Source organism: Choloepus didactylus, chromosome 4 (genome assembly GCF_015220235.1).
Source record: "Choloepus didactylus isolate mChoDid1 chromosome 4, mChoDid1.pri, whole genome shotgun sequence".
Lineage (NCBI taxonomy): Eukaryota > Metazoa > Chordata > Mammalia > Pilosa > Megalonychidae > Choloepus > Choloepus didactylus.
In genome coordinates this window covers 114,164,723-114,191,027 of record NC_051310.1, presented here as the reverse complement: position 1 = coordinate 114,191,027, position 26,305 = coordinate 114,164,723, and the positions used below count along the sequence as shown (strand labels likewise).

The 26,305-nt window shown below is 41.5% G+C and overlaps 1 protein-coding gene and 2 pseudogenes across 13 annotated transcripts in view; all 3 read left to right on the top strand.

The window, feature by feature from the left end:
* Positions 1 to 3,220: 3,220 nt before the first annotated feature.
* Positions 3,221 to 26,305, top strand: part of ANKDD1A (ankyrin repeat and death domain containing 1A) — a 201,044-nt gene continuing 177,959 nt past the window's right edge. For 11 of the 13 annotated variants that reach the window (XR_005216439.1, XM_037833696.1, XM_037833701.1 and 8 more), the window contains exon 1: positions 3,221 to 3,711. Coding sequence is in view for 10 of the 13 variants with exons in the window: in XM_037833696.1 (XP_037689624.1) it covers positions 3,678 to 3,711 (34 nt within the window). In the remaining 3 variants the exon portion in view is untranslated. Of the gene's footprint in view, positions 3,953 to 26,305 lie in introns of all 13 variants that reach the window. The other 2 variants (XM_037833698.1, XM_037833697.1) reach the window with 2 other exon arrangements.
* Positions 16,263 to 18,973, top strand: LOC119531893 (annotated as a pseudogene).
* Positions 24,578 to 25,571, top strand: LOC119531898 (annotated as a pseudogene).

The window sequence follows — 26,305 nt, the reverse complement described above, 5'->3', positions numbered from 1 at the left end:
AACACACAGAACTCTGGGGCCTTGTCTGAAGTGGCCCATTGTGGATTTTGTATCCTACTTCAGGTTAACCATGGTTGTCATGATAAAAATGCAACTTTTACACCCCTTCCCCAAGCATCATGTAAAATTGATGTTCTGACTGTGTACACTGTCCCACTATGTCCCCCCAGGGCAAATCCTGGTTTGAGCTGCGTAGGGCCAGGGCATCCCAGGAGGTGGAGGAGAGCAGAGGACACCACAGACTGGGGCTTCCCTGAGCACTGGGGGCTTTGAGGGGAGGGTGCCCACCACTGTGAGGTGGCAAGGACACGTCATGGGCTGTGTCCTGAGATTGTCTGTGTGCCCATCCCCCTGCAGGGGATGCAGAGAAGGGTGTCACTTCTCTGCCCTCAACAGCGCCACCCTGTGGTTCAGGACCTGCGCTAGCCTGAGTAAGGGCCGGCAAAGACGCCCACTTCCTAAGGCCTAGAACTTGCAAATGCAAAAGGGATTTTATAGATGTGAGTAAGTTAAGGATCTTGAGATTGTCTGGGTGCGTCCAATGTCATCACAGGGGTCCTTATAAGGCAAGGAGACAAATTTCCCTCTTAGAGCCTTCAGAAGGGTCCAGCCCTGTGGATCCCTTAACTTTAGCCCAGGGAAACTGACTTTGGACTGTTAACCTCCACAACTGTAAGTGAATAAATTTGTGTTGTGTTAAGTCACTAGGTATTTGGTAATTTGTGACAGCAGCAACAGGAAACTACTACAGCCAGAAGACTGGCTGCGGGACCTCTGGCCTCTGACTCACTTTCTGCTCAGGCTTTCTCCCTGGGTGATAACAGCATCCACCCCACAGGGCCATTGGGAGGAGGGAATGAGATAATGCCGATAAAAGACTGACACAATGGCTAAGACACGGCTGGAGTTCAATAAACAACAGCTCAAAGAGATTAAACCTGCTTGAGTTTAAAGAGAAATGCCTGAAATAAAAATAAAACAGATAGGAATCAAGTGGTGTGAACGGACTAGAGCAGTGCTTCTCATTTTTAACATGCACAGGAATCACCAGAGATCTTGTTAAAATTCAGGTTCTGATTCAGTAGGTCTGAAGGGGTGGGCGCTGGGATTTCTGTCTTTCTAACAGAATGTCACCCAAATGACAAGGGACATGAAATCAGCTAGGTAGACTGCAAAACACAAGTCACAGTACTCTTTTGTAAAACATCTCTAGTTTCTATTAAGATATGAAGTAAGAAACAAGAAAAGCCATGAGGGCCATCTGGAGGAAACTGCCCCCAGTGCGGGGCATCGACCCCTGGCTACCTGCACGGGGGAGTGCTGTGCTGTGCGCAACCCCGGGGTCAGGGCATGAGGCTCACGGACCCTGGTGTCCTACCTGCCACTTCTCTAGATGAGGAGACTGAGGCCCACAGAGGGGAAGGCACTGATCTTGATCAACAGCTGGGGGTTGGGAGCTGGAATAGGGGCTCCGGAGTGGGTTGAACTTGAAGGGATGGGAAGAGGTTGGGAAGAATGGGCCTATGACTCAGTAAGTTATTGAACCTCTTTGGGCCTCGGTTTCCCCATCCACTAAATTGGGATAACAGTGTCTATCTTGCAGGATTGTTGTGGGGATTAAGTGGGATAATGAATAAAAAATCCCTGCCAGTGAGAGGGAGCACTGCGGGCTGGGGAGGCTTCCTAGAGGAAACTCATAGGACCTCTTGGGCTCACCTGGCAGTGCTAGATGGTGTGGTCCAGCCTGGGCCAGGGGCAGCTGGCCTGGTGGGGATGGCCAGGCTTCTGTCAGAGTCACCCCATTTCCCGGGGGTCTCTGCAATGCTGACCCAGGGTCACTTGGTTCTCATCTCCACGTTCCCCAGAGAAAACCAGGAGAAGTGGACAGTCCCTAGGCAGTGCTGCAAGAAGGTGATGAAGCAGCAGCCACTTCTTGCTGCTGACCCAGGGCCATGGACATCAAGATGGCAGCCAGGCATCTGTGCCACCCAATTGCTCCTTGGCACCTCTTCTCCCATCCTTCTGAGAGAATGACCACCTGCTGCCTGTCTGCTTTGACTCCATCAGGGACCAGCCCACCCTGCCCAGCTGCTCAAACTGAGGATCTTGAATCAGACCATCTGGGTTAGAACCCTGGCTCCACGACTTACTGCTGTGAGGCTGGGAGAGTTACTTGCCCTTTTTGTGCTTTAGTTCTCCTTCAGTTCACCTTTAAAATGATGATGATAGTGCCCACTTCATAGGGTAGTTTTGGAGACAAAATGAAATAATCCACACAAAGTACTTAGCCCAGAGCTCAGTAAATGTTAGCTATTATTATGATGCTGTTTTTCTAGATCCATCCCAAATACCTCTCCCTCTATGAAACCTTCTGAACTGCATCCCATGGACTAATCATTAAAAGATGTTCTTCCTCTGATCCCTGAAGAACTAGTAACTACAGTTCTTGGGGTGCTGTTGGCTTCTTGCCTTGAGGCAGAGATACTTGGCACCCCACCATTCCTAAATCCAAGGAGACAGTAAATGTTTTGAGGCCTCTAAAAGGCAAGGAGAGAAGACACACGGGCATACCCCAAGGATCTGAAGTACAACCCATTCTAATGTGTTTAACGTGTATATTTTTGTTTGTAGGTATCTTTGCAAAGCTGTGCTGTCTTATGCACATGCATTTTTAATATTTTTCTGATGTGCTAATTTTACTTTTTCCATTCAGCACTCACTGTTTAAATCCACATTCCCAGGAATACATCTGGCCCTTGCTTCTAATGCTGCAGAGTGCCACATTTTACCCATCTGCTCCCCCAGTGAGGGACACTCAGGTTGCCTCCAGCATCTGGCAACCACAACACAACACAGCAAGGGACATCTTCGCACATGTTCCCTTATGGACATGGAAGAGAATTTTGGAAATCTTTATTCAGGAGCAGGAGTTTAGGGTCATGGTTCAGCTGTGCTTAATTTCTCTCATTACTGCCAGACTTTTCCAGAATGGCTGCCCTAGGTTGCTCCCACCGGGTTGCTTACATTTCCACATTCCCCACCAAAATTTGGCATCATCCAGCTTTATCATTTTTGCAATTGAATTGGTGTGATACCTCTCTCTCCTCCCACCCCTCTCTCTCTCTTTTATTTAGAGAAGTGGGTTTACAGAACAATCACACATAAAATACAGGATTCCCATGTAATGTCTGTAATTTTCTGATCACGAATACACCTGATTATCTCTTCACATGCTTGCAGGCTTGCTGAGCTTTCTGTTCTTTAAGAACACCTGCTCCAGTTCTTGAGGTCTGATAGTCTGCGTCTGGGAGCGGCCGGTCTAGGACTCCTGAGTCCCAGGGGTGAGTCCCCGTGCTGAAGGCTGGGAGAGTTCCCGTGAGAGCCGCGCCCGGGGGTGGGGGGCCTCTGGAGCCCAGCTTGGATTCGCGTCTGACAGCTGTGAGCCGCGGGCGGGCTGAGGTAGCAGCGGAGGAACCTGCAGCCTGGTGCGGGGGGCGGGGAGGTCGCCGCCCCTGCTCTCGGATCAGACCCAGGGCGGAGAAAGCAGGCGCGAGGGGTCTCAAGGAGCCCGCCTGCGACCGCCTCCAGCACCGTAGGCTCCCGCGGCCTCAGCTGCACGCCCCCACCCTCGGCTCGCGGCCCCGCAAAAGCGCGCGCCGGGGCTGCGGAGCGGCAGGATGCAGGAGGAGCTGGCGTGGGGGACCCACGGCTGTGAGTCCGCGGGGCCGGCAGGCGGGGGCGGGATGGGGCGGCCGTGAGGACCCCCGCACCCTCGCGGGGGCGGCCGAGGTTGCGGTTGGCGCGGCCTGCGCGGCTGCCTCCGGGTTGGGCTTGTTTGTGGCACCCGGCGGAACGCGAACCGGGTCGAGGAGACATTGGCTGTGCGTGTGGGGCTCAGACCCTTCCAGCAAGCGCGGAGCTGCGGCTGAGACGTTAGGGAGAAATTTCAATGGTAATGGCGATCATTTATTGAGTACTTACTTTGTGTGTCAGGCCGAGTCAGGACAGGCGCGTTATTTTTGATCTTCCCAGCGGCCCTTTGTGTAGGACCTGTTATAATCTCCATTTTGTAGATGAGAAAGCTGAGGAACAGAGTGGTCAAGTAAATTGGTAGAAATGCAAGGTCCCAGCTCTCGGAGAATATTAGGTCTGGATGGAGAGTGGAGACCATATCGGATGGGGAAATTCAGACCCAGTGGAGAGTTGCTGGGGAGTGGGGGGTGGTGGTGGTAGTGGTGTGTGTGCCATAGGTGGGATGGAGGGGACTTCAGGGTGACTTCAAGGCCTTCTTCAAGAAGTGCACCCAGTGCCAGGGCCTCTAGTTCAGCCGTGGCATAGGGGTGGGCATCAGCTGGCCTGTGGGGGGTTGGTTGCACTACCCGGGAGAAGGGGAGAAGGATCATGCCAGTGTCACCATGCTAGTCCTCAGTCCCACAGCCTTGGCTGAGCTCTTAACAACTGAGCGCAGTAGCTCTCCCACCCAAATCCCCATGGCACAGCTCACTGGGTACTTTTTTTTTAAAATGCAGTTTTGTTTAGATATATTCACACACCATGCACTTCATCCACCATATACAATCATAGAATCTCATAGTTGTGCTTTCATCACCACATCAATTTTAGAACATTTTCATTACTCCAAAACAAAAACAATAAAGAAACCAAAACACTCCATACCCCTTATGCCCCCCTATTATTGATCCTTAGCACCGGTGTGGTACATTGTTACTGTTGATGAAAGAAGATTAAAATATTACTGTTAACTATAGTCCATAGTTTGCAATAGGTGCATTTTAAAGTTTTTTTTAGGTGACATACATTTGTTCTAGCTCACAAAAGAACTTTTTGATATTTGTACTGTTAGTCACAGTCATTGTCCACTACAGGGTTTACTGTGTTATACATTCCCATGTTTTATCCTCTAGCTTTCCTTCTAGTGACTCTAAACTTACCCTATCAACTACAATCACATACATAATCCAGTGCTGTTAATTACACTCACCATAATGTGCTACCATCACTTCTATCCATTTCCAAACATTTAAATTCAACCTGGTTAAAAAGTCTGCACATATTAAACAACCACTCTCCATTCTCTAGCCTCATTCAATATTTGTCCTTTTGTGTCTGACTTATTTCATTTGACTTAATGTCTTCAAGGTTCATCCATGTCACACATGCTTCAGGACTTCATTCCTCCTTTTTTTTTCTTAATATTCATTTTACTGAGATATATTCACATACCACACAGTCATACAAAACAAATCATACATTCGATTGTTCACAGTACCATTACATAGTTGTGCATTCATCACCAAAATCAATCCCTGACACCTTCATTACCACACACAGAAAAATAACAAGAAGAATAATTAAAGTGAAAAAGAGCAATTAAAGTAAAAAAGAACACTGGGTGCCTTTGTCTGTCTGTTTGTTTGTTTGTTTCTTTCCCGTTTTTCTACTCATCCATCCATAAATGAGACAAAGTGGAGTGTGGTCCTTATGGCTTTCCCAATCCCATTGTCACCCCTCATAAGCTACATTTTTATGCAGTCGTCTTCAAGATTCATGGGTTCTGGGTTACAGTTTGATAGTTTTAGGTATCCACCACCAGCTACCCCAATTCTTTAGAACCTAAAAAGGGTTGTCTATATTGTGCGTAAGAGTGCCCACCAGAGTGACCTCTCGGCTTGTTTTGGAATCTCTCTGCCATTGACGTTTATTTCATTTCCTTTCATTAGGACTTCATTCCTTCTTACCTGTGAAGAATATTCCATTGTATATATGTACCATATTTCATTTATTCATTCAGTGGAAACAACACATGGGTTGTTTCTATCTTTTGGCAATTGTGAATAATGTTGGTCTGAACATCAGTATGCAAATGTCTGTTCATGTCCCTGCTTTCAGTTCTTCTGGGCATATACCTAGTAGCAGGATTGTCAGATCATATGGCAGCTCTGTACTTAGGTTCCTGAGGAACTGCCAAACGGTCTTCCACAGTGGCTGTACCATTTTACATTTCCACCAGCAGCGAATAAGTGTTCCTGTTTCTCTACATCCTCTCCAACACTGGTATTTTTCTGTTGGTTTAATAGTGGCCATTCTAGTAGGTGTGAAATGATATCTCATTGTGGTTTTTATTTACATTTCCTTAATAGCTAGTGATGAGTATCTTTTCATGTACTTTTTAGTCATTTGTATTTCCTCATTGGAAAAATGTCTATTCATGTCTTTTGCCCATTTTTAAATTGGGCTGTTTATCTTTTTATTGTTGAGTTGTAGGATTTCTTTATATATTCTGGATAGCAAATCCTTATCAGATATATGGCTTCCAAATATCTTCTCCTATTGAGTCAGCTACCTTTTCACCCTTTTCACAAAGTCCTTGGAAGCAGAGAAGTATTCTATTTTTTTTTTAATTTAATAAATTTTATTTTGAAATAAATTCAATCTTACAGGAACAGTTGCAAAAACAGTACAAACCCCATACATAGAACTCCATCATACCCCGACCCCCCTCCCCTGATACCCCGATCCACCACCTTTAACATCCTGTCACACCACCATTTCTTTCTTTCCTTCCCTTTCTCCCTCCCTCCCTATCTATCATCCATCATCTATTGCTCTGTCCTCTGAACATGAGAGCAAGCTACACATATCTTTGAACAAACAATGTAATTAACATATACCTTTCCCATGGACAAGAACATTCTTTTATGCAATCCCATTAAGCACAGCTAAGAAGTTCAAGAAATTCAACATTGATATAAAGCTTACATTCTGTATTTCCTTTTCTTTTTTCTTGTGTCCCATCTGTGTCCCTTTGAGCCTCCTCTCCTCCATCCTCAGATCCCATCCAGGATCATTCCTGGCATTTAGTTGTCACCTATTTAGACTGTCTTTTTTTTCAATTGTGGAAACATATATATAGCCTTAATCTTCCCATTCCACCCCCTCCCAAGCATTCCATTAGTGGGATTAATCACATTTAGAATGTTGCAATGCTATCACCTTCCCACCATCCATTTCTAGAAGTTTTCCTTCACCCCAAACAGAAACCCTACACTCATTTCTTAACTCCCCGTTGCCCCTTCCCCCAATTCTCGGAACCCCTACTCTACTTTTCATCTCTATGGTCATATTCTCTGATACTTTCTTTGTGTTTACCGTGGGGCTTAAATTTAACATCTTAAATCTATAACAATCTTGTTTTTCTTTGATACCAACTTAACTTCAATAGGACACATAAACTATGTTCCTATACTCCATCATTCCCTCACCTTTATGTAGTTCTTGTCAAAAATTACATATTTTACATTGAGTACAAAACCACTGATTTATCATTATAGTTTATGTATTTTAGATCCTGTAGGAAGTAAATAGTGGAGTTATAAATCAAAAATACAGTAGTATTGGTATTTATATTTACCATGTGATCTTTACCGGAAATCTTTATTTCTTCATGTAGTTTCAGTCAATTGTTAAGTGTCCCTTCCTTTCAGCCTGCTCAGCTCTCTTTAGCATTTCTTATAGGACTGATTACTGGTGATGAAGTCCCTCAGCTTTTGATTATCTGTGAATGTTTTCATCACCCACTCATTTTTATCCTCCAGGTGTTTGTGAATTCTCCAAGTCTCTGATGGTTATTGACTTCTATTTGTATTCCATTGTGGTCAGGGAATGTGCTTTGAACAAATTCATTTTTTTTTAATTGAGACTTGTTTTTATGTCCCAGCATATGGTCCATTTTGCAGAAAGATCTGTGATCACTAGAGAAGAATGAGTGTCCCGGTGACCTGGGATGTAATATTCTATATATGTCTGTTAAAATTCTCTATATCTCTCTCTCCTGTCTTTGTTTCTCTGTGGGTAGGGCTTCCTTTAGTATCTGAAGTAGGCAGGTATTTTATTAGCAAAATCTCTCAGCATTTGTTTGTCTGTGAAAAATTTAAGCTCTCCCTCAAATTTGAAGGAGAGTTTTGCTGGATAAAGTATTCTTGGTTGGAAATTTTTCTCTCTCAGTATTTTAAATATGTCATGCCACTGCCTTCTCACCTCCATGGTGGCCGCTGAGTAGTCACTACTTAGTCTTTTGTTATTTCCTTTGTATGTGGTGAATTGCTTTTCTCTCTTGCTGCTTTCAGAACTTGCTCCTTGTCTTCGGTATTTGACAGTCTGATCAGAATTTGTCTTGGAGTGGGTTTATTTGGATTTACTCTATTTGGAATTTGCTGGGCATTTATGCTTTGTGTATTTATATTGTGTAGCAGGTTGGGGAAGTTTTCCTCAACAATTTCTTTGAATACTCTTTGTAGACCTTTACCCTTCTCTTCCCCTTCTGGGACACCAATGAGTCTTAAATTTGGACGTTTTATTTTATCTATCATATCCCTGAGATTCATTTTAATTTTTTAGATTTTTTTTCCCCATTCTTTCTTTTGTTCTTTTATTTTCTGTTCTGTGGTCCTCAAGGAGGCTGAGTTGTTGTTCAACTTCCTCTAATCTTGTATTATGAGTATCCAGAGTCTTTTTTTTTAAATCTTGATTAAATCCAATTTATCAATTTTTTCTTTTATGGATTATACTTTTGGTGACTGTTCCAGTTTGCTAATGCTGCCATCATGCAAATACCAGAAATGGATTGGCTTTTTTTTCCCTTTTTTTTTTTAAATTTTTATTGGAATTGTTCAGATACTATACAATTATCCAAAAATCCAAAGTGTACAATCAGTTGCCCCTGGTACCCTCATACAGCTGTGCATCCATTACCACACTTAATTTTTGTTCAATTTTTAGAAACTTTTCATTACTCTAGACAATAAATAAAGTGAAAGATGGAAAAAAAAAAAAAAAGGAAACTCGAGTCCTCCCATTTCCCTAACCAACCCCCCTCAATTGTTGACTCGTAGTGTTGGTGTAGTACATTTGTTACTGTTTATGAAAGAATGTTGAAATACTACAAGCTGTAGTATATAGTTTGCAATAGGTATATATTTTTTCCCTATATGCCCCTCTATTATTAACTTCTAGTTGTATCGTCATACATTTGTTCTGGTTCATGGAAGAGTTTCCTAATATTTGTACAGTTAATCATGGACATTGCCCACCATAGGATTCAGTTCTGTACATTCCCATCTTTTGACCTCCAACTTTCCTTCTGGTGACATATATGACTCTGAGCTTCCCGTTTCCACCTCATTCACGCGCCATTCGGCACTGTTAGTTATTCTCACATCTTGCTACCGATACCTCTGTTCATTTCCAAACATTTAAGTTCATCCTAGTTGAACATTCTGTTCATACTAAGCAACCACTCCTCATTCTTAAGCCTCATCCTATATCTTTGTACCTTATATTTCATGTCTATGAGTTCTTATCAGTGATATTTGTCCTTATGTGTCTGGCTTATTTCATTCAATATATTGCCCTTGAGGTTTTGACTTCAGCCCTTTTTTTTTTTTTAAGATGGTTTTGTTCACACCCCATGCATTCCACCCTAAGTAAACAATCAATGGTTCTCTGTATGGTCACATATTTATGCGTTCACCACCTTCACCACTATCTATATAAGGGCATCTACATTTCTTCCACAAAGCAGGAAAGAGCGTCAAAGAAGGTAGAGAGGGAAAAGAAAGAGGAAAAAAATGACAGCTAGGAAGTAGCAAAAGGAAAAGTAACCTTAAATCAAAGTAGGGTAAAGAGTCAGACAACACCACCAATGTCAAGTGTCTAACATGCCTCCCCATCCCCCCCTCATATCTGCATTTACCTTGGTATATCACCTTTGTTACATTAAAGGAAGCATGATACAATGATTCTGTTAGTTACAGTCTCTAGTTTACATTGATTGCATCCCTCCCCCAATGCCTCCCCATTTTTTTTTTTTAATATTTATTAGGATTTATTTTTACAGCACCTCTTAATGCTGGGTAAGTTTTTACTTTTGCCAACAGTTGAGAAATATTCGTGTATTTGATTAGATGTATCAGTGGAGGTGATTAAGGAAAGTCTTGCACATGTGCAGCTGATCAGTCTTTGAGAAGACAAGCACCCTGAATGGTGGAGCTCTTTGTTTCCTGGGTAGGTGGAAAAGAGAAGGGGGCAGAACAGACTCCACTGCATTCTCAGAGACCCTCTAGGAGAAAGAGTTATAGGGATTTGTGGTGACTTGTTTTACTTATGTAAGAAAGAGATGATTTGGTTCAGCTTCCCATGTCCATCTGATTCCCACTTCCATTTAGCATGTGTGGGTCTTTTGTGACCCTGTGTTTGTCATTGTGTGTTATATTTACCAAAATCTTCATAGGGATGCATTTCATCAAAGCATCTTTTCAGTAACTTTGAAATGTACATGAAGTAAATTAGGTGATCGTTTCCATTCTCTTGGACCAGCTCTCCTGCCACAGGAATAACCAACGGTCAGCATTCACTGATCATTATGGAAATTATGGGTACTGGAAAAATTAGGGTGGAAACTGGGTAATTAGGGGTACTGGATACATCTTTTTTTTGTCCACTTGTAATTATGTTTCACTTTGCCATCTACGTGGGATTCATTGTCCTCCTCACCCTCACAGTATCTGGGTCCCTCTTTCCTCTTGTAGATACTGGGCACCAACCCCAAGAAGATAGCCAGGGGCAGGGGCTCACAGTGCTGCTCGATGAGACCCAGAAGGCAGCTATGACCATCTTCCTCATACTGTGTGAAGGCAGCCGGCAGCACCAGCTCCTTGTACAGCGCTTTCACTCAGGCCCCTTCTCGGCCTTCTTCTGCCCATAATTCTCCTGCAGGATCTGGCACTGTTCCAGAGAGGCCCATTGCAGACACTGAGCCACCAACCAGCTGCACTTGTCTTGAATGTCACTGCCAACCTTGCCCGTCACATTGGGGTCCCCCAAAAGATCAAGGGAATCATCCAGAATCTGAAAGAACTCTCCCATCTCCAGCAGGATCTTCTTGGCATTGACATGCTCCTTCTCCCCATCAATGTCCACCATATATATGGCAGCAGCTACAGGAAGGCAGAAGGAGTAGAAAACTGTCTTGTACTTGACAACGGATTTGTACCTCTTTCCAGTGAATCTGCTGAGATCACATTGTGCTAAGGGGCTGTGATGAGGCCCAGCGTTTGCTCGATCTCAGCCTGACAGGAAATCTCCAGTGACACTGTACTCCAGGATCTCCCTGAGCCAGGCCATAGCATCTCCTGTCTCTGGGTGCCCCTTCTCATCCTCGGTCAGCACCTTGAGAATCTGGGAGAAGTGCTGAATGAGACTCTGCTTTTCTTGGGCATAAACATCAGATTTCTTGTCTCCATTCATTCTGAGGGAGGAGCAAAGTGCTCTGTTCCTGGATGCTGGTTCTTGCCTGGTCCATATATTTATTCTTGAGAAGAAATACCAAGATCTTTCTTCATTGGAGGATGGCCATTGGTGTCTGGAAAACCTTTGTTAGCTGGGAAGGCACAAGGCTGGCATCTGCTCCAAAGTTCTGGTTTCAAAATGGCTTTCTCCCAGGACATTCCTCTCTAAACTGCAGTTCTGCAAAAATGGCACTCTCAGTTGCTCTTGGGGCATTTGTCCTCTCTTAGCTTCTCCAAAGCAAAAGTCTGCTTTCAACAGCCGTCTTCAAACTGTCTCTCATCTGCAGCTCCTCTCTCAGGTCCTGGGTGTCCTTCAAAGTGTCCTTTTAGGCTGTAGCAAGCTCTCTCCTTCTGTCTGAGCTTAGGTAGTGCTGAATGGGTGGGGCCACACCTCCATGGAAATTATCCAATCAGAGTCATCACCCACAGTTGGGTGGGGCACATCTCCATGGAAACACTCAAAGAATTACAATCTAATTAACACTGATAGGTCTGCCCACACAAGATTACATCAAAGATAATGGCGTTTGCGGAGAACGTAATACATTCAAACTGGCACAGTTGCAGAGGGAAATAATTCATTTCTTTGTGCATAACAATTCATTTCTTTGTGCATAAGGTGGGAGCTAAGTTTTCTTTTTTTGTTGTTTTGTTTTGTTTTATGTTCCTCTCGTCCCTTCATAATCATTAAAGTTGCATAGAAATATAAGAGGAGTAGAAATACTTGCTTTGAACACTTGGATAATATGGAGAGGTCACAGAATTTCCATTCCTAAAGATGTTTAAAAGTAAAACACCCATCTGACCTAGATGATATTGCTCATAATGATAGATACTGTATTCTATTCATCCTGAAATGCCCCAGTAATTACTACAGTGCCAGACACATGATAGAAGCTTAATAAACATTTTTTGAATGCAGGATACTGAATTCTAGAGACAGGGAATTGGATCAAATGATCCCCGGAATTCTCTTCCATTCCATGACCAATAGAATGCAGCAGAAGTAATTTTTATGACTCCGGAGGTGAAGTGTTCAGATTCCTTTCAGCTTCTACTTTCACTCTTCTGGAATCCTGAGACCGCTATGCTGGGAAGAAGGCCAGTCTAGTAGACTGGACTTCACTGAAGGTTGGCCAATGGCATCCGGAAAACCTCTGTTAGCTGGCAAGGCATGTGGCCAGCGTCTGCTCCAAAGTTCTGGTTTCAAAATGGCTTTCCCCCAGGACGTTCCTCTCTAGGCTACAGTTCCTCAAAAATGTCACTCTTAGTTGCTCTTTGGGTGTTTTTTCCTCTCTTAGCTTCTGGGCATTCTTCAGTGTCCTTCTTGGCTGTAGCAGCTTGTTCCTTCTGTCTCACCTCCCCATTTTTAACAGCTTGCAAGGTTGACATTTGCTTGTTCTCCCTTGTAAAAGAAAGTATTTGTACATTTTATCATAATTGTTGAACACTCTAGATTTCACCAAGTTACACAGTCCCAGTCTTTATCTTTCCTCCTTTCTTTTGGTGTCTCACATGCTCCCAACCTTCCTCTCTCAACCATATACATAGCTATCTTTGTTCAGTGTACTTACATTGCTGTGCTACCATCTCCCAAAATTGTGTTCCAAACCACGCACTCCCGTCTTCTCCTATCACTCTGCAGTGTTCCCTTTAGTATTTCCTGTAGTGTGGGTGTCTTGTTCACAAAGTCTCTCATTGTCTGTTTGTCAGAAAATATTTTGAGCTCTCCCTCATATTTGAAGGACAGCTTTGCTGGATATAGGATTCTTGGTTGGCAGTTTTTCTCTTCAGTATCTTAAATATATCACACCACTTCCTTCTTGCCTCCATGGTTTCTGCTGAGAGATCTGCACATAGTCTTATTAAGCTTCCTTTGTATGTGATGGATTGCTTTTCTCTTGCTGCTTTCAGGATTCTCTCTTTGTCTTTGACATTTGATAATCTGATTATTAAGTGTCTTGGCATAGGCCTATTCAGATCTATTCTGTTTGGAGTATGCTGCGCTTCTCAGATCTGTAATTTTATGTCTTTCATAAGAGATAGGAAATTTTCATTGATTATTTCCTCTATTATTGCTTCTGCCCCTTTTCCCTTCTCTTCTTCTGGGACACCAGTGATATGTACATTCTTGTACTTTGTTTCATCTTTAAGTTCCCGGAGACGTTGCTCATAATTTTTTCATTCTTTTCTCCATCTGCTCCTTTGCATGTTGGTGCTCAGGTGTTTTGTTCTCCAGTTCTTGAGTGTTTTCTTCTGCCTCTTGAGATCTGCTGTTGTATGTTTCTATTGTGTCTTTCATCTCTTGTGTTGTGCCTTTCACTTCCATATAGTCTACTGGTTGTTTTTTTTGAACTTTCAATTTCTGCCTTATATATGCCCAGTGTTTTCTTTACAGCCTCTATCTCTTTTGTGAAATATTCTCTAAACTTTTCAAATTGATTTAACATTAGTTGTTTAAATTCCTGTATCTGAGTTGAAGTGTACGTTTATTCCTTTGGGTCATAGCTTCGTTTTTCTTAGTGTAGGTTGTAGTTTTCTGTTGTCTAGGCTTCTGACCTCCTAGGCCACCCCAATCAGGTTTTCCCAGATGAGAACAGGTTCAGGTCACTACACATGTGCTTTTCTGCTTGGCAGGTGCCGCCTGTCACCATCTGTGTAAGAGGGTGTGGCCTGTGGCTCTCCTCCCCCGGGCTTTGGGGTCTGGTTCCCGAAAGGTGGGCAGTAGAGCTGGGCCCCTCCCTTTCCTCTTGGGAAGCTGTGCCCCCTCCAGAGAGGTCACTGCATATCAGTAAGTTCTTTGTTTCTCTGACTCTGCTGATCCAAGTGTTTTGATTTTAAAATGGCTGAGGCTGTCTTTACTGCAAAGCGCTGTGGGCTGGAAGCAGCTGCGGTTTTCTCCACAGAGAGAGAAAGGGACAGAAAAGCTCCCAGCTTCACCCGTCAGCCTCTGGGCTCCCCATCCTGAGACAGATATGGCCCCCGACTCTCCCAAGGTCAGTTGTCACCAAAAGCCTCTGACTGCTTGTTGAGGATTCACTGTCGGTATTGAGCAGTTAACATTAAAACCCCAGTTTGAGCGGTGCTGAGAGAGTGCTACTTTGTAGCACCGTGAGGCTTCCATGAGGGAGGGGCTCTCGGCTCTCGGCTCTCAGCGCGGGTCCGCAGTTTTACTTACAGATTTTATGCTGCGATCTCGGGCATTCCTTCCAATTCAGGTTGGTGGATGATGAATGAACAGTCGCGTTTGTCTCCCCGCAGTTATTCCAGGTTATTTACTAGTTTTTTGGTCATTTATGAATTGTTCCAGGGGGGGCTAACAGTCTTCCACTCCTCTGTATGCCGCCATCTTAGCTCCTCCTCCAAAGTCTTTTTAATTTGGCCAACAGTTTCTTTAATTTCCGTAAGATCTTCTGTTTTATTATTTACTCTTGCAATATCTTCTTTATGCTCTTCTGGGGTCTTCTTTATGTCTTTTATATTCTGTGCCATGCTCTTGTTGCCTGTCTGTAGTTCTTTGATTAATTGGGCCAAGTACTGTGTGTCTTCTGATCTTTTGATTTGGGTGTTTGGGTTTGGATTCTCCATATCGTCTGGTTTTATCATATGCTTTAAGATTTTCTGTTGTTTTTGCTCTCTTGGCATTTGCTTTACTTGATCTTTAATTTGTCAAAATTGCAGCTTGGTGGCATACACTTTCTCTAACCAGCAGATGGCATCCGTGAGTCACCTATTCCCCTCAAGTCAGTTCTCCCCAGCTTTGTCTTTGTGGTGTGGGGGGATCTGATTCTTGTGGGGTCCAATTGGTGCACTTAATGTGGGTGTGTTGTTGGTGCTGTCTGCCCTGAATGAGGGGCGTGTGTCTGAGCGTTTAGGGAGGAAGGGCAGCTTTAATAATCAAACCTCCCAGGTGTTCCTGGAGATTTAAGGCTGTTCCCTGCTGCTGACCCAAAAGTCCTTGGTATTGGTGTAGGTTCCCTGGGATTTCCGAGTGGTTCCCCCTTCCCTGTTGTGCTCTTCCAGGACCTCTGCTGAGGGAGGGCTGTGCCACGTCACAAATACGTGCCAGCCTCCAGGGAAGCCCTGGGTTGCTGGGCCTTGCAGGGACATTCCCAGCCCACTTCAAAGATGGTTGAATGGGATGCGTTAACTTCCCCCTTTCCTCACAGCTCCGCCCTCCCAGCTCTGGGACAATCAGCTGTGGGTGTATTAAAGGCTACTGCCCATGGCAGATATTGTGGCGTGTGTGTGGTGCTGTGGGAAAGACTCCCTGTCACACTGGGTTTCTTGGTGCGGCTCTGGGCTGTGGGTTTGGCCCCAGGCAGGAGTGCCCCCACCCATCGGGGAGATGACTGCAAGTTGTGCATTTTTTTCTCCTTTTGGCTCCCCTTTGCTCCCCTGGGCCTGAGACAGTCAGCAGTAGGTGTGGGAAGGGGTATCCTCCATGCCAGACACCAGGCGTTAGCCCAGCCCACTTCCGTCATATCTGCAGCTGCTCCTGGGCTTTTTTTTTTTTTTTTTTTTTAAAGAACTAGTCCGTCTCCAAACGCCAACCCACCATTTCCCCATACTGCAGCGTGGCTGAGGGACTTTCAGCCAACTCACTCACGCATTTCAGAATGCAGACTCCTGGTTTCACCAAATGTACGGTCCCTGTACATTCAGCAGACCTTGTCTGGCTGGTGCTACTCTGGAAGTGGTGTTCTGGGTCACTTTCTGGTTTTTATCTAGTATTTTTCACGGAGGTGTTTTTTTGCCCTGTCTCACCTAGCCACCATCTTAGGTTCTCCCCAGTATTCTATTTTGAGGAGGCCTCAGTTATCTATTATTTTTTTTCATTGTTTGTGCTTTGGGTGCAAGGTCTAAGAAACTACCGCCTATCACTGTATCTTGAAGATGCATCCTACATTGTCTTGTAGGAGTTTTATGGTACTATCTCTTATATTTAGGTCTTTGATCTATTTTGAATTAATTTTTGTATAGAGAGTGAGGCAGGGGTCCTCTTTCATTCTTTTGGTTATGGATATCCAGTTCTCCCAGCATCTTTATTGAAGAGATTGTTCAGTCCCAGTTGCATGGACTTGAGAACTTTGTCAAAAATCAATTGAGAGCAGCAGTGATGTGGAGCCGGGCAGGTGGCAGGAGTCGGTGCCTTCATTCCTGCACCTGGTCCCAAGGTGGTGGTGGCCTGGTGGCCTGGGGTGGCCTTCATGGAGGTGCTGTTGGATGACACAGTGCTGCTGACAGCAGCCATCGAGGAGAATATATCATTCGAGTGCAGAGAGAAATTTCTGTTGGAAACACCTGGCAGATTGTTAGAAGATATAATGACTTTGATTTGCTGAACAACAGCTTGCAGATTGCAGGCCTAGGTCTGCCTCTTCCTCCCCCAAAATTGATTGGTAACATGGACTGTGAAATCATAGCTGGGAGGCAGAAAAGTCTTCAGAATTATCTGAATGTTATCACCACAAATCATATCTTATTATGAACTGGTTGAGAAATTTTTAGATCCAAACAACTATTCTGCAGACTACACTGAGATTGCCTTACGACAGGTTTCCATGTTCTTCTGATCAGAACCAAAGAGGGTGATGGCAGAACCAATGAAAGACATAGGTTGAAGGATAAGAAAGAAATATTTCTTGATGAAGATTAAAAATCAGCCAAAGCCTCTCTTTCTCTCTCTCTGTCTAGAGCCACGTCACAGGTGAATTCACTGCTCTCCCCCACTACGTGGGACATGACTCCCAGTAGTATAAATCTCCCTGGCAACACCGGACTTGACTCCCCAGGATGAGCCTGCACCCAGCATCATGGGATTGAGAAAGTCTTCTTGACCAAAAGGGGAAAGCAAAATAAAGCAAAATAAAGTTTCAGTGGCTGAGAGATTTCAAATGGAGTCAAGAGGTCACTCTGGAGGGCATTCATATGCGCTATATAGATAACCCTTTGTAGTTTTTAGTGTATTGGAATAGCTAGAAGGAAATACCTGAAACTGTTGAACTGCAACCCAGTAGCCTTGATTCTTGAAGATGATTGTATAATTATATAGCTTACATGGTGTGACTGTGTGATTGTGAAATCTTTGTGGCTCACACTCCCTTTATCCAGTGTATGGACAGATGAATAGAAAAACGGGGACAAAAATTAAATGAAAAACAGGATGGGATGAGGGTGGTGGTGGGATGTTTTGGGTGTTCTTTTTTATTTTTCTTAATTTTATTTATTTTATTTATTTTGGAGTAATGAAAATGTTCAAAAATCTATTGTGATGAATGCACAACTAGATGATGGTACTGTGAACAATTGATTGTACACTGTGGATGATTGTATGGCATGTGAATATATCTCAATAAAACTGAATTAAAGATACAATCAGCCAAAGGAACAGTTAGTGTTAAGTTGGGCTGACTTTGGCCCTGACAAGTACTTATCAGATAAATATTTTCAGCATCTAATCAAAATTCTTCCTTCCTGTTTGCACCCTTCCATCTATCGGGTTACCTTTGCCACAGCTAATGAATGCTCAGCATTGTAAATTAGAATGTTTATTAAAGAAGGAAATTTGAAGGACCTGATCTACAGGGCAAAACAAAAGACCCATTCCTAAAAAGTACTGCAACACTAAGAAGATTCAGGGTCTTGAACTCCAGCAAATAAAAACAAATGGGCAGCAAATATTAGAGTTACTAAAGTTTCTACATGACAAGGGATTCCCTTATGGGCATCTTCGTGCCTCCAATATGATGCTAGATAGGGACACTTGCTGGCTGCTAGACCTTGAGAATTCCCTATCAGGTTCCCTCCTGTCCATCGATCATATTTCTCACAATTCAGGAAAATCAATACGTTGGAAAGTGTGGATGTACACTGCTTTGACCATTTATTGTATGAAATGACCTGTGGATGACCATCAGCCTCAGTGCCGGGAGACTCCTTCCCTCCTGCACCATCCATGGCTGTAGTGGCTGTACTGGAGTCGATGCTGTTTTGTGAGGCCTGTAAAAATGGCATGTCTACCAGCTTCTGGCTCCTACAGGTGCCGTTGTTCAGTGATGTTTTACTAACCACTTCTGAGAAGCCACAGTTTAGGATTCCCACAGAGTTAAAAGAGGCATTGAGAACTGCCAAAGAATGTTTGGAAAAGAGAGTAATTGAAGAACAGAAAGAAATCCACCAGCTTCAAAGACTGACAGGAGCTCAGTGACACCCTGGATCTGAGGAAGAAAAGAAAAAGAGAAAGATTTTAACTAGGAAGGAGTCAAAACAATCTGCCATTGAGAACAGTGAAGAATATTCAGCAAAATACAGCAACTCATATAATTCAGCAGGATCTGGGGCTGTGCGCCTCTCACATCTCCATCATCAACTCCATCCTCCATCGACTCCATCCTCTACAGCAGGGGTATCTGCATCATCTTCACCTCCTCCACCTCCACCTCTAGCAGCTCCCTTGCCTCCTGGGGGCACAGAGGGCCCTGCACAGCTGCCACCCCAAAAAGGAACTTTGAGGAAAGCCAAAACCTGTGAAGCTGAAGCTTCCTGTTTACTCTTGGAGGGAAAAGCTCTTTTTTTACCCCTCCTGCCTTCAACCCCTGAAGTGTACCATTTCCTGGATGAATAATTGCTGAGCCAATACAGCCACATACTATTGTGCAGGTGCTTGTGTGAGAGGCTTTTCAAGAGGGAAATATTCTTCAAGTAGAAGAAAGTCAGGCTGGCACTGCTATCTTGAGATACGAAATATTTTTTTCCTTTATTACCATTTTAAAGGAATCTTATTCATCCTCTATTGGGCGGCAGTATATTGGAGTCAATATTTCCATCAAGTGAAGGAAACGGACAAAAAACAAAAACAATGATAATATTCAGTCACTGCAGTGAATGGCCTTGGTGTCGCAATCCCTCCTACCCCATCAGACGACTCCTAGAAATGTCCCTCTCACACTTTATTTCTCTATTCTAAAGCATCTGGTTATTTAACTCCCATTTTTCTATCTTGATTTCATCTGAGACATTAATGCTATAGCCTAAAGGGCAGTTATATTGCTGAGGTCAGAGAAGGACCTCAAGTTCTTACTTTTCCCTTCAGATAGAACAGGGAAAGTCTGCAGCCTTCTCTTACATTGTAACAGAAACACCATTGTAGCTATAGAATCAGGGCTGCCAAAGCAACTACTCGAGACCCATAATTCTTTTTAGTTAGAATGTATTGAAACAGACAAACATGTTAACATCAGAAAAACTCTTTCCAATTAGAGCACCTGTTTAACTCTCAGCAATTAAAGTTTGGGGGTGTGGGGGATCATTACAACACAGGTAAATGTGGCATCTATAGAAATCAATTCTGGTTTTTGAAATATCTATCCAAACATCATCTTTTTAATGTTACTCATCTATTGAAAAGATCCTTTACCCTATGATTTGCTTAAACCTTTAAGTACATTCACTTTAAAGGATTATAAATAATCATTTAAAAATTTAAATATATATATCAATTTTGGTTACTATGCAGAGAGAATTCACTGTGTATAGTTTCATGTAGTCTATGATATATGTTCAGCTGTATCGTTTATTAAAATAAACCAGGTCAATAAAAAAATCAATTGACCATGGATCTAAGGGTCTATTTCTGAACTCTCAGTTCACTTGTATTGATCAATATGTCTATCTTTATGCCAGTATCATGCTGTTTTGAGGATTTATAATGTGCTTTAATGTCAGAAAACATGAGTCCTCCAACTTCATTCTTCTTTTTCAAGATGTTTTTGGCTATTTGTGGCCACTTACCCTTCCAAAGTAGTTTGATAATTAGCTTTTCTATTTCTGCAAAGTAGGCTATTGGAATTTTGATTGGTATTGCATTGAATCTGTAGATCAGCTTGGGTAGAATTGACATTTTAATGACATTTAACCTTCCTATCCATGAATACCAAATGTCTTTCCATTTATTTAGGTCTTCTTTGATTTCTTTTAGCAATGCTTTGTAGTTTTCTTAATATAGATCCTTTATATCCTTGGTTAAGTTTATTCCTAGATACTTTATTCCTTAGTTGTAAATGGAATTTTTTCCTTGATTTCCTCCTCAGATAGCTCATTAATTGTGTATAGATACCCCACTGTTTTTTGCATATTGATCTTGTATCCTGCCACTTTGCTGAAATAGTTTACTAGGTCTAGTAGCTTTGTCATGTTTTTTTCTGGAACTTTCTAAATACAATATCTGCAAATAGTGAAAGTTTTACTTCTTCCTTTCTGATTTGGCTGCCTGTTATTTCTTTTTCTTGCTTAATTGCTTTAGCTAGAACTTGTAGCACAATGTTGAATAACAGTGGTGACAGTGGGCATCCTTGTCTTGTTCCTAATCTTAGAGGGAAAGCTTTCAGTTAGCTGTGGGTTTTTCCTAAATTCCCTTTATCATTTTGAGGAAGTTCTTTGATTACTACCTTTCAATGTGTTTTTATCAAGAAAGGATGCTGAATTTTGTCCAATGCCTTTTTTCATCAATCAAGATGATCATATGGTTTTTCCCTTTTGATTTATCAATGTGGTATATTACATTAATTGATTTTCTTGTGTTGAACCACTTTTGCATACCCAGAATAAAACTGACTTGGTCATGGTGTATAATTCTTTTAACATGCTGTTGGATCCAATTTGCAAGTATTTTTTTGAGGATTTTTACTTCTATATTCATCAGAGAGATTGATCTGTAATTTTCTTTTCTTGTGGTATCTTTATCAGGCTTTGGTATTAAGGTGTTATTGCTTCATTGAATGAGTTAGGTAGTGTTCCCTCTTCAATTTTTTGGAAGAGCTTGAGCAGGATTAGTATTAATTACTCTTGGAATGCTTGGTAAAATTCACCTGAGAAGGCATCAGGTTCTGGGCTTTTCTTTGTTGGTAAGTTTTTGATGATTGATTCAATCTCTTTACTTGTGATTGGCTTGTTGAGATTTTCTATTTATTTTCAAGTCAGTGTAGGTTATTTGTATGTTTCTAGAAAATTGTCCATTTCATCTAAGTTGTCTAGTTTGTGAGCATACAGTTCATAGTATCCTGTTATTATCTTTTTTATTTCCATAGGCTTTGTGGTAATGGCCCTCCTCTCATTTCTGATTTTATTTATTTGCATCTTCTCTCTTTTTGTCTGTGTCAGTCTGGCTAAGGGTGTGTCAGTTTTTCTGATCTCAAAGAAACAACTTTTGGTTTTATTGATTCTCTCTATTGTTTTATTTAATGCAATTTTATTGAGATATATTCACATAACATACAGTCCTTCAAAGTGTACAGTTGTTCATAGTTTCATCATATAGTTGTGCATTGATTCACCACAATCAATCTTTGAATATTTTCATTACTCCAAAAAATGAAATAAAAATTAAAATAAAAAAGAACATCCCAAACATTCCTTTTCCTTCCTCTCCCCCATTGTTCGTTTACTTTTTTTAACACTCATTCATTGTTTTTTTTTAACTTTATCAAAACATTAAAAAAAAAACAATAAAAAAACATTTCCAATAAAACCAAAGCAGAGGAAAAAGAAAAAACAACCTGAAATAACTATATTGCTTCCAACATGTTCCTATCCTACCCCAAGAAAATAAACAGACAATAATCCAACAAAGGAACAAGAAAAACAACCTGAAATAACCATATTTCTGCGAACTTGTTCATACCATACCCCCCAAAAATTAATAAACCACAGTTGTTCCTGAGCATTCTCATAACATTAAGTTTACCCACCATAACTTATCTGTTCTTATTAGATTATCTTTCCACCTTCACTATTTGCTGTCTATCACTATGTCCCCTATATTCTACAATATAAACCATTTATTTTACATTCTTCACAGTGTTCACATTAGTGGTAACATAAAATATTTCTCCTTTTGTGCCTGGCTTATTTCCTCAGCATTATGTCTTCAAGGTTCATCCATGTTGTCATATGTTTCACGATGTCATTCCTTCTTACTGCTGCATCGTGTGTGTATATACCACATTTTGTTTATCCACTCATCTGTTGAAGGACATTTGGGTTGTTTCCATTTCTTGGCAGTTGTGAATATTGCTGCTATGAACATTGGTGTGCAGATATCTGTTTGCATCACTGCTTTCATATCTTCCGGGTATGTACCAAGAGGTGCAATTGCTGGATCTAAGGGTAACTCTATATCTTGTTTTCTTAGGAACCAACCACCAGACTGTCTTCCAGAGTGGCTGTACCATTATACAGCCCCACCAACAATGAATGAGTTCCAATTTCTCCACATCATCTCCAGCATTTGTAGTTTCCTGTTTGTTTAATGGCAGCCAATCTAATTGGTGTGAGATGATATCTCATTGTGGTCTTAATTTGCTTCTCCCTAATAGCTAGTGAAGATGAACATTTTTTCATGTGTTTTTTGGCCGTTTGTATTCTTCTTCAGAGAACTGTCTTTTCATATCTTTTGCCTATTTTATAATTGGGCTGTCTGTACTATTGTTGTTGAGTTGTAGGATTTCTTTATATATGCAAGGTATCAGTCTTTTGTCAGAAACATGGTTTCCAAATATTTTTTCCCATTGAGTTGGCTGCCTTTTCACCTTTTTGACAAATTCCTTTGACGTAAAGAAGCTTTTAAGTTTGATGAGTTCCCATTTATCTATTTTTTCTTTTGTTGCTTGTGCTTTGGGGGTAAGGTCTAAGAAGTGACCTCCTAATACTAGGTCTTGAAGATGTTTCCCTACATTATCTTCTAGGAGTTTTATGGTATTGTCTCTTATATTGAGGTCTTTAATCCATTTTGAGTTAACTTTCGTGTAGGGTGTGAGGTAGGGGTCCTCGTTCATTCTTTTGGATATGGATATCCAACTCTCCCAGCCCCATTTGTTGAATAGGCTGTTATCTCCCAGTTCAGTGGTTTTGGGGGCCTTATCAAAGATCAGTCAACCGTAGATCTGGGTGTCTATCTCTGAATTCTCAATTTTATTCTGTTGATCAGTATGTCTGTCTATGTGCCAGTACCATGCTATTTTGACTACTGTGGCTTTATAATAAGCTTCAATGTCAGGGAGTGTAAGTCCTCCTACTTCGTTTTTCTTTTTTACAATGTTTTTAGCAATCGAAGCATCTTTCCCTTCCAAATAAATTTGATAACTAGCTTTTCCAAGTCTGCAAAATAGGTTGTTGGAATTTTGATAGGAATTGCATTGAATCTGTAGATGAGTTTGGGTAGAATTGACATCATAATGACATTTAGCCTTCCTATCCATGAACAAGGAATATTTTTCCATCTTTTTAGGTTCCCTTCTATTTCTTTTAGTAAAGTTATGTAGTTTTCTATGTATAAGTCTTTTACATCCTTGGTCTAAGTTTATTCCTAGGTACTTGATTTTTTAAGTTGCTGTTGAGTATGGAATCTTTTTCTTGAGTGTCTCTTCGGTTAGGTCATTTCTAGTGTATAGGAACATTAATGACTTATGTGAATTAATCTTGTATCCTGTTACTTTGCTAAATTTGTTTATTAGCTCAAATAGCTGTGTCGTCGATTTCTCAGGGTTTTCTAGATATAAGATCATATCGTCTGCAAATAATGACAGTTTTACTTCTTCCTTTCCAATTTGGATGCCTTTTATTTCTTTGTCTTGCCAGATTGCTCTGGCTAGCACTTCTAGCACAATGTTGAATAACAGTGGTGACAGCAGGCATCCTTGTCTCATTCCTGATCTTAGAGGGAAGGCTTTCAGTCTCTCACTGTTGAGTATTATGCTGGCTGTGGGTTTTTCATATATGCCCTTTATCATATTGAGGAAGTTTCCTTCAATTTCTAACTTTTCAAGTGTTTTTATCAAAAAAGGATGCTGGATTTTGTTGAATGCTTTTTCAGCATCTATTGAGATGATCATTTGATTTTTCCCTTTTGATTTGTTAATGTGTTGTATTACATTGATTTTTTCTGATGTTTGAACCATCCTTGCATGCCTGGAATGAACCTCACTTGGTCATGGTGTATGATTTTTCAAATGTGTCTTTGGATTCAATTTGCAAGTATTTTGTTGAGAATTTTTCATCTATATTCATGAGGGAGATTGGCCTGTATTTTTTTTTCATTGTTTTACAAATTTTTTTAAAAGTAATGGTGGCGGCGGCAGCAGAGCTGGCGGCTGAGGAGATTGGGGTGGGGCCCGAGCTGCCGTCGCCTCTGCTGCCGCGGAGGGGAGGGGAGCATGTCTGCAAATCGAGCCAAGAAAGTGAAAGTGGCCACCAAGTCTTGTCCCAAGTGCGACCAACAGGTTCCTGTTGCATGTAAATCTTGTTCCTGCAGCTACATATTTATTAATAGGAAACTTGTAAAAGTAAAACACCCAGAGAAAGCATCCCTTTTTACAGGGCTCACAAGAGGGCCATATGGTGAAGGATTGAGGGAGGTCTGCCGACATCCACTGAGTGAGCTTAGAAGTGGATCTCCTTGCAAATGAGACTTTAGAGCCAGAGACACCAGAAAACAAGCATGAGGCCAAGAGGAGGCGCACGGAGAGAGTTAGGTGAGAGAAGATAAATTCTACAGTAAATAGGGATTTAGAAAACAGAAAGAGGTCTTGGAGTAACAGCCATTCAGATCATATCAGATGAGGAAGAGGAAGACCTAAAAATGCATCTGCCAAAAAACATGAGGAAGAAAGAGAGAAACAGGAAAAGGAAATTGACATCTATGCTAACCTCTCTGATGAAAAGGCTTTTGTGTTTTCAGTCGCCTTGGCAGAAATAAATAGAAAAATTATCAATCAAAGACTTATTCTGTGATACTTGTCTGCAGAATCTGTTGAAACTTTCTTCAGGATTACATCAGCAAATTGTCAAACAGTTACAGACTCTCAGGAGCATTTTGACTGCATCAATAAGGACCACTGATTGTTTTTTTCTCCCTGTTGATCCTCTGTATCATTAAACCTGTGCCACACTTTGGGAGCAAAACTGTAGGCTTGGACTCTTCTGGGATTTCCTTGTTTACCAAGGAGTATTGCCAGTGTTTTGTGTTTGGGAAATAACCGTATTTACCTTTTTAAAAAAATGCTGAATGGATGGTAAAGGGTTAAGGGTGGGGGTAGAGGTATGAAAAATAGGGAAACAGAGTACTTCATAGTTTTCAGGTTTGCCACCAGAGATGCAATATTTTAAATATTTTCAGAAAGAATGACTTTTAAAAATATATATTTCGGATTTTCAGCACTAACAGATTACATATATACAGTTCATTTACTTTTAATAAATTGGCAATTGATATTTTATTGAATGGGGAATTAAGAATATAAACTGTAAATTTTGTGTTAAATTGATTTTTTTTTCCTTGGCCTGTATTTTTATGACTTAAGGTATGAGTTCTGTTTTGGGAGATGCTTTCTAGACAGTTGGAAATTTGGGTGCTATATGAAGAAAAATAGGATAAATATCCTATTTTTAAAAGGATATATCATACTTCAGATATACACACCTTTTTTTCCTTGAATGTAATTTATTTATTGGTTTAAATAAAAACTTTTCTGCTCTCAAAAAAAAAAAATAATGGTAATAAATGCTTTCCCTTGTTGGGGAATGACATTGCTATCATCAGTGCATAAAGCCTGAAAAAGTAACAGCATTTTGTCCAAAAATGAACTTACATAATTGCACAAGTCATAAAGCATTCGGAAATGCTAGCAAAGATGACAGCTTTCTAAGGTTCTTGTGAAGCACACCACAGGAGACCTTGATTTTAGTGGGGACCCCTGATCTGAGCAATATTGCTGCATCTAAGGTTCCTCAGTTATACACAGACAGAGATAAGATGAGCAGCCAGGAGAACACAGGTGTTTTGAGGCAATGGAATTCTGCTCTGACCTGAGAGTCTAATGATGTATTCACCTTCAAATTACTCTAAGAACATTAAACACTTCAACTTAAAGTAATTAGCCTAG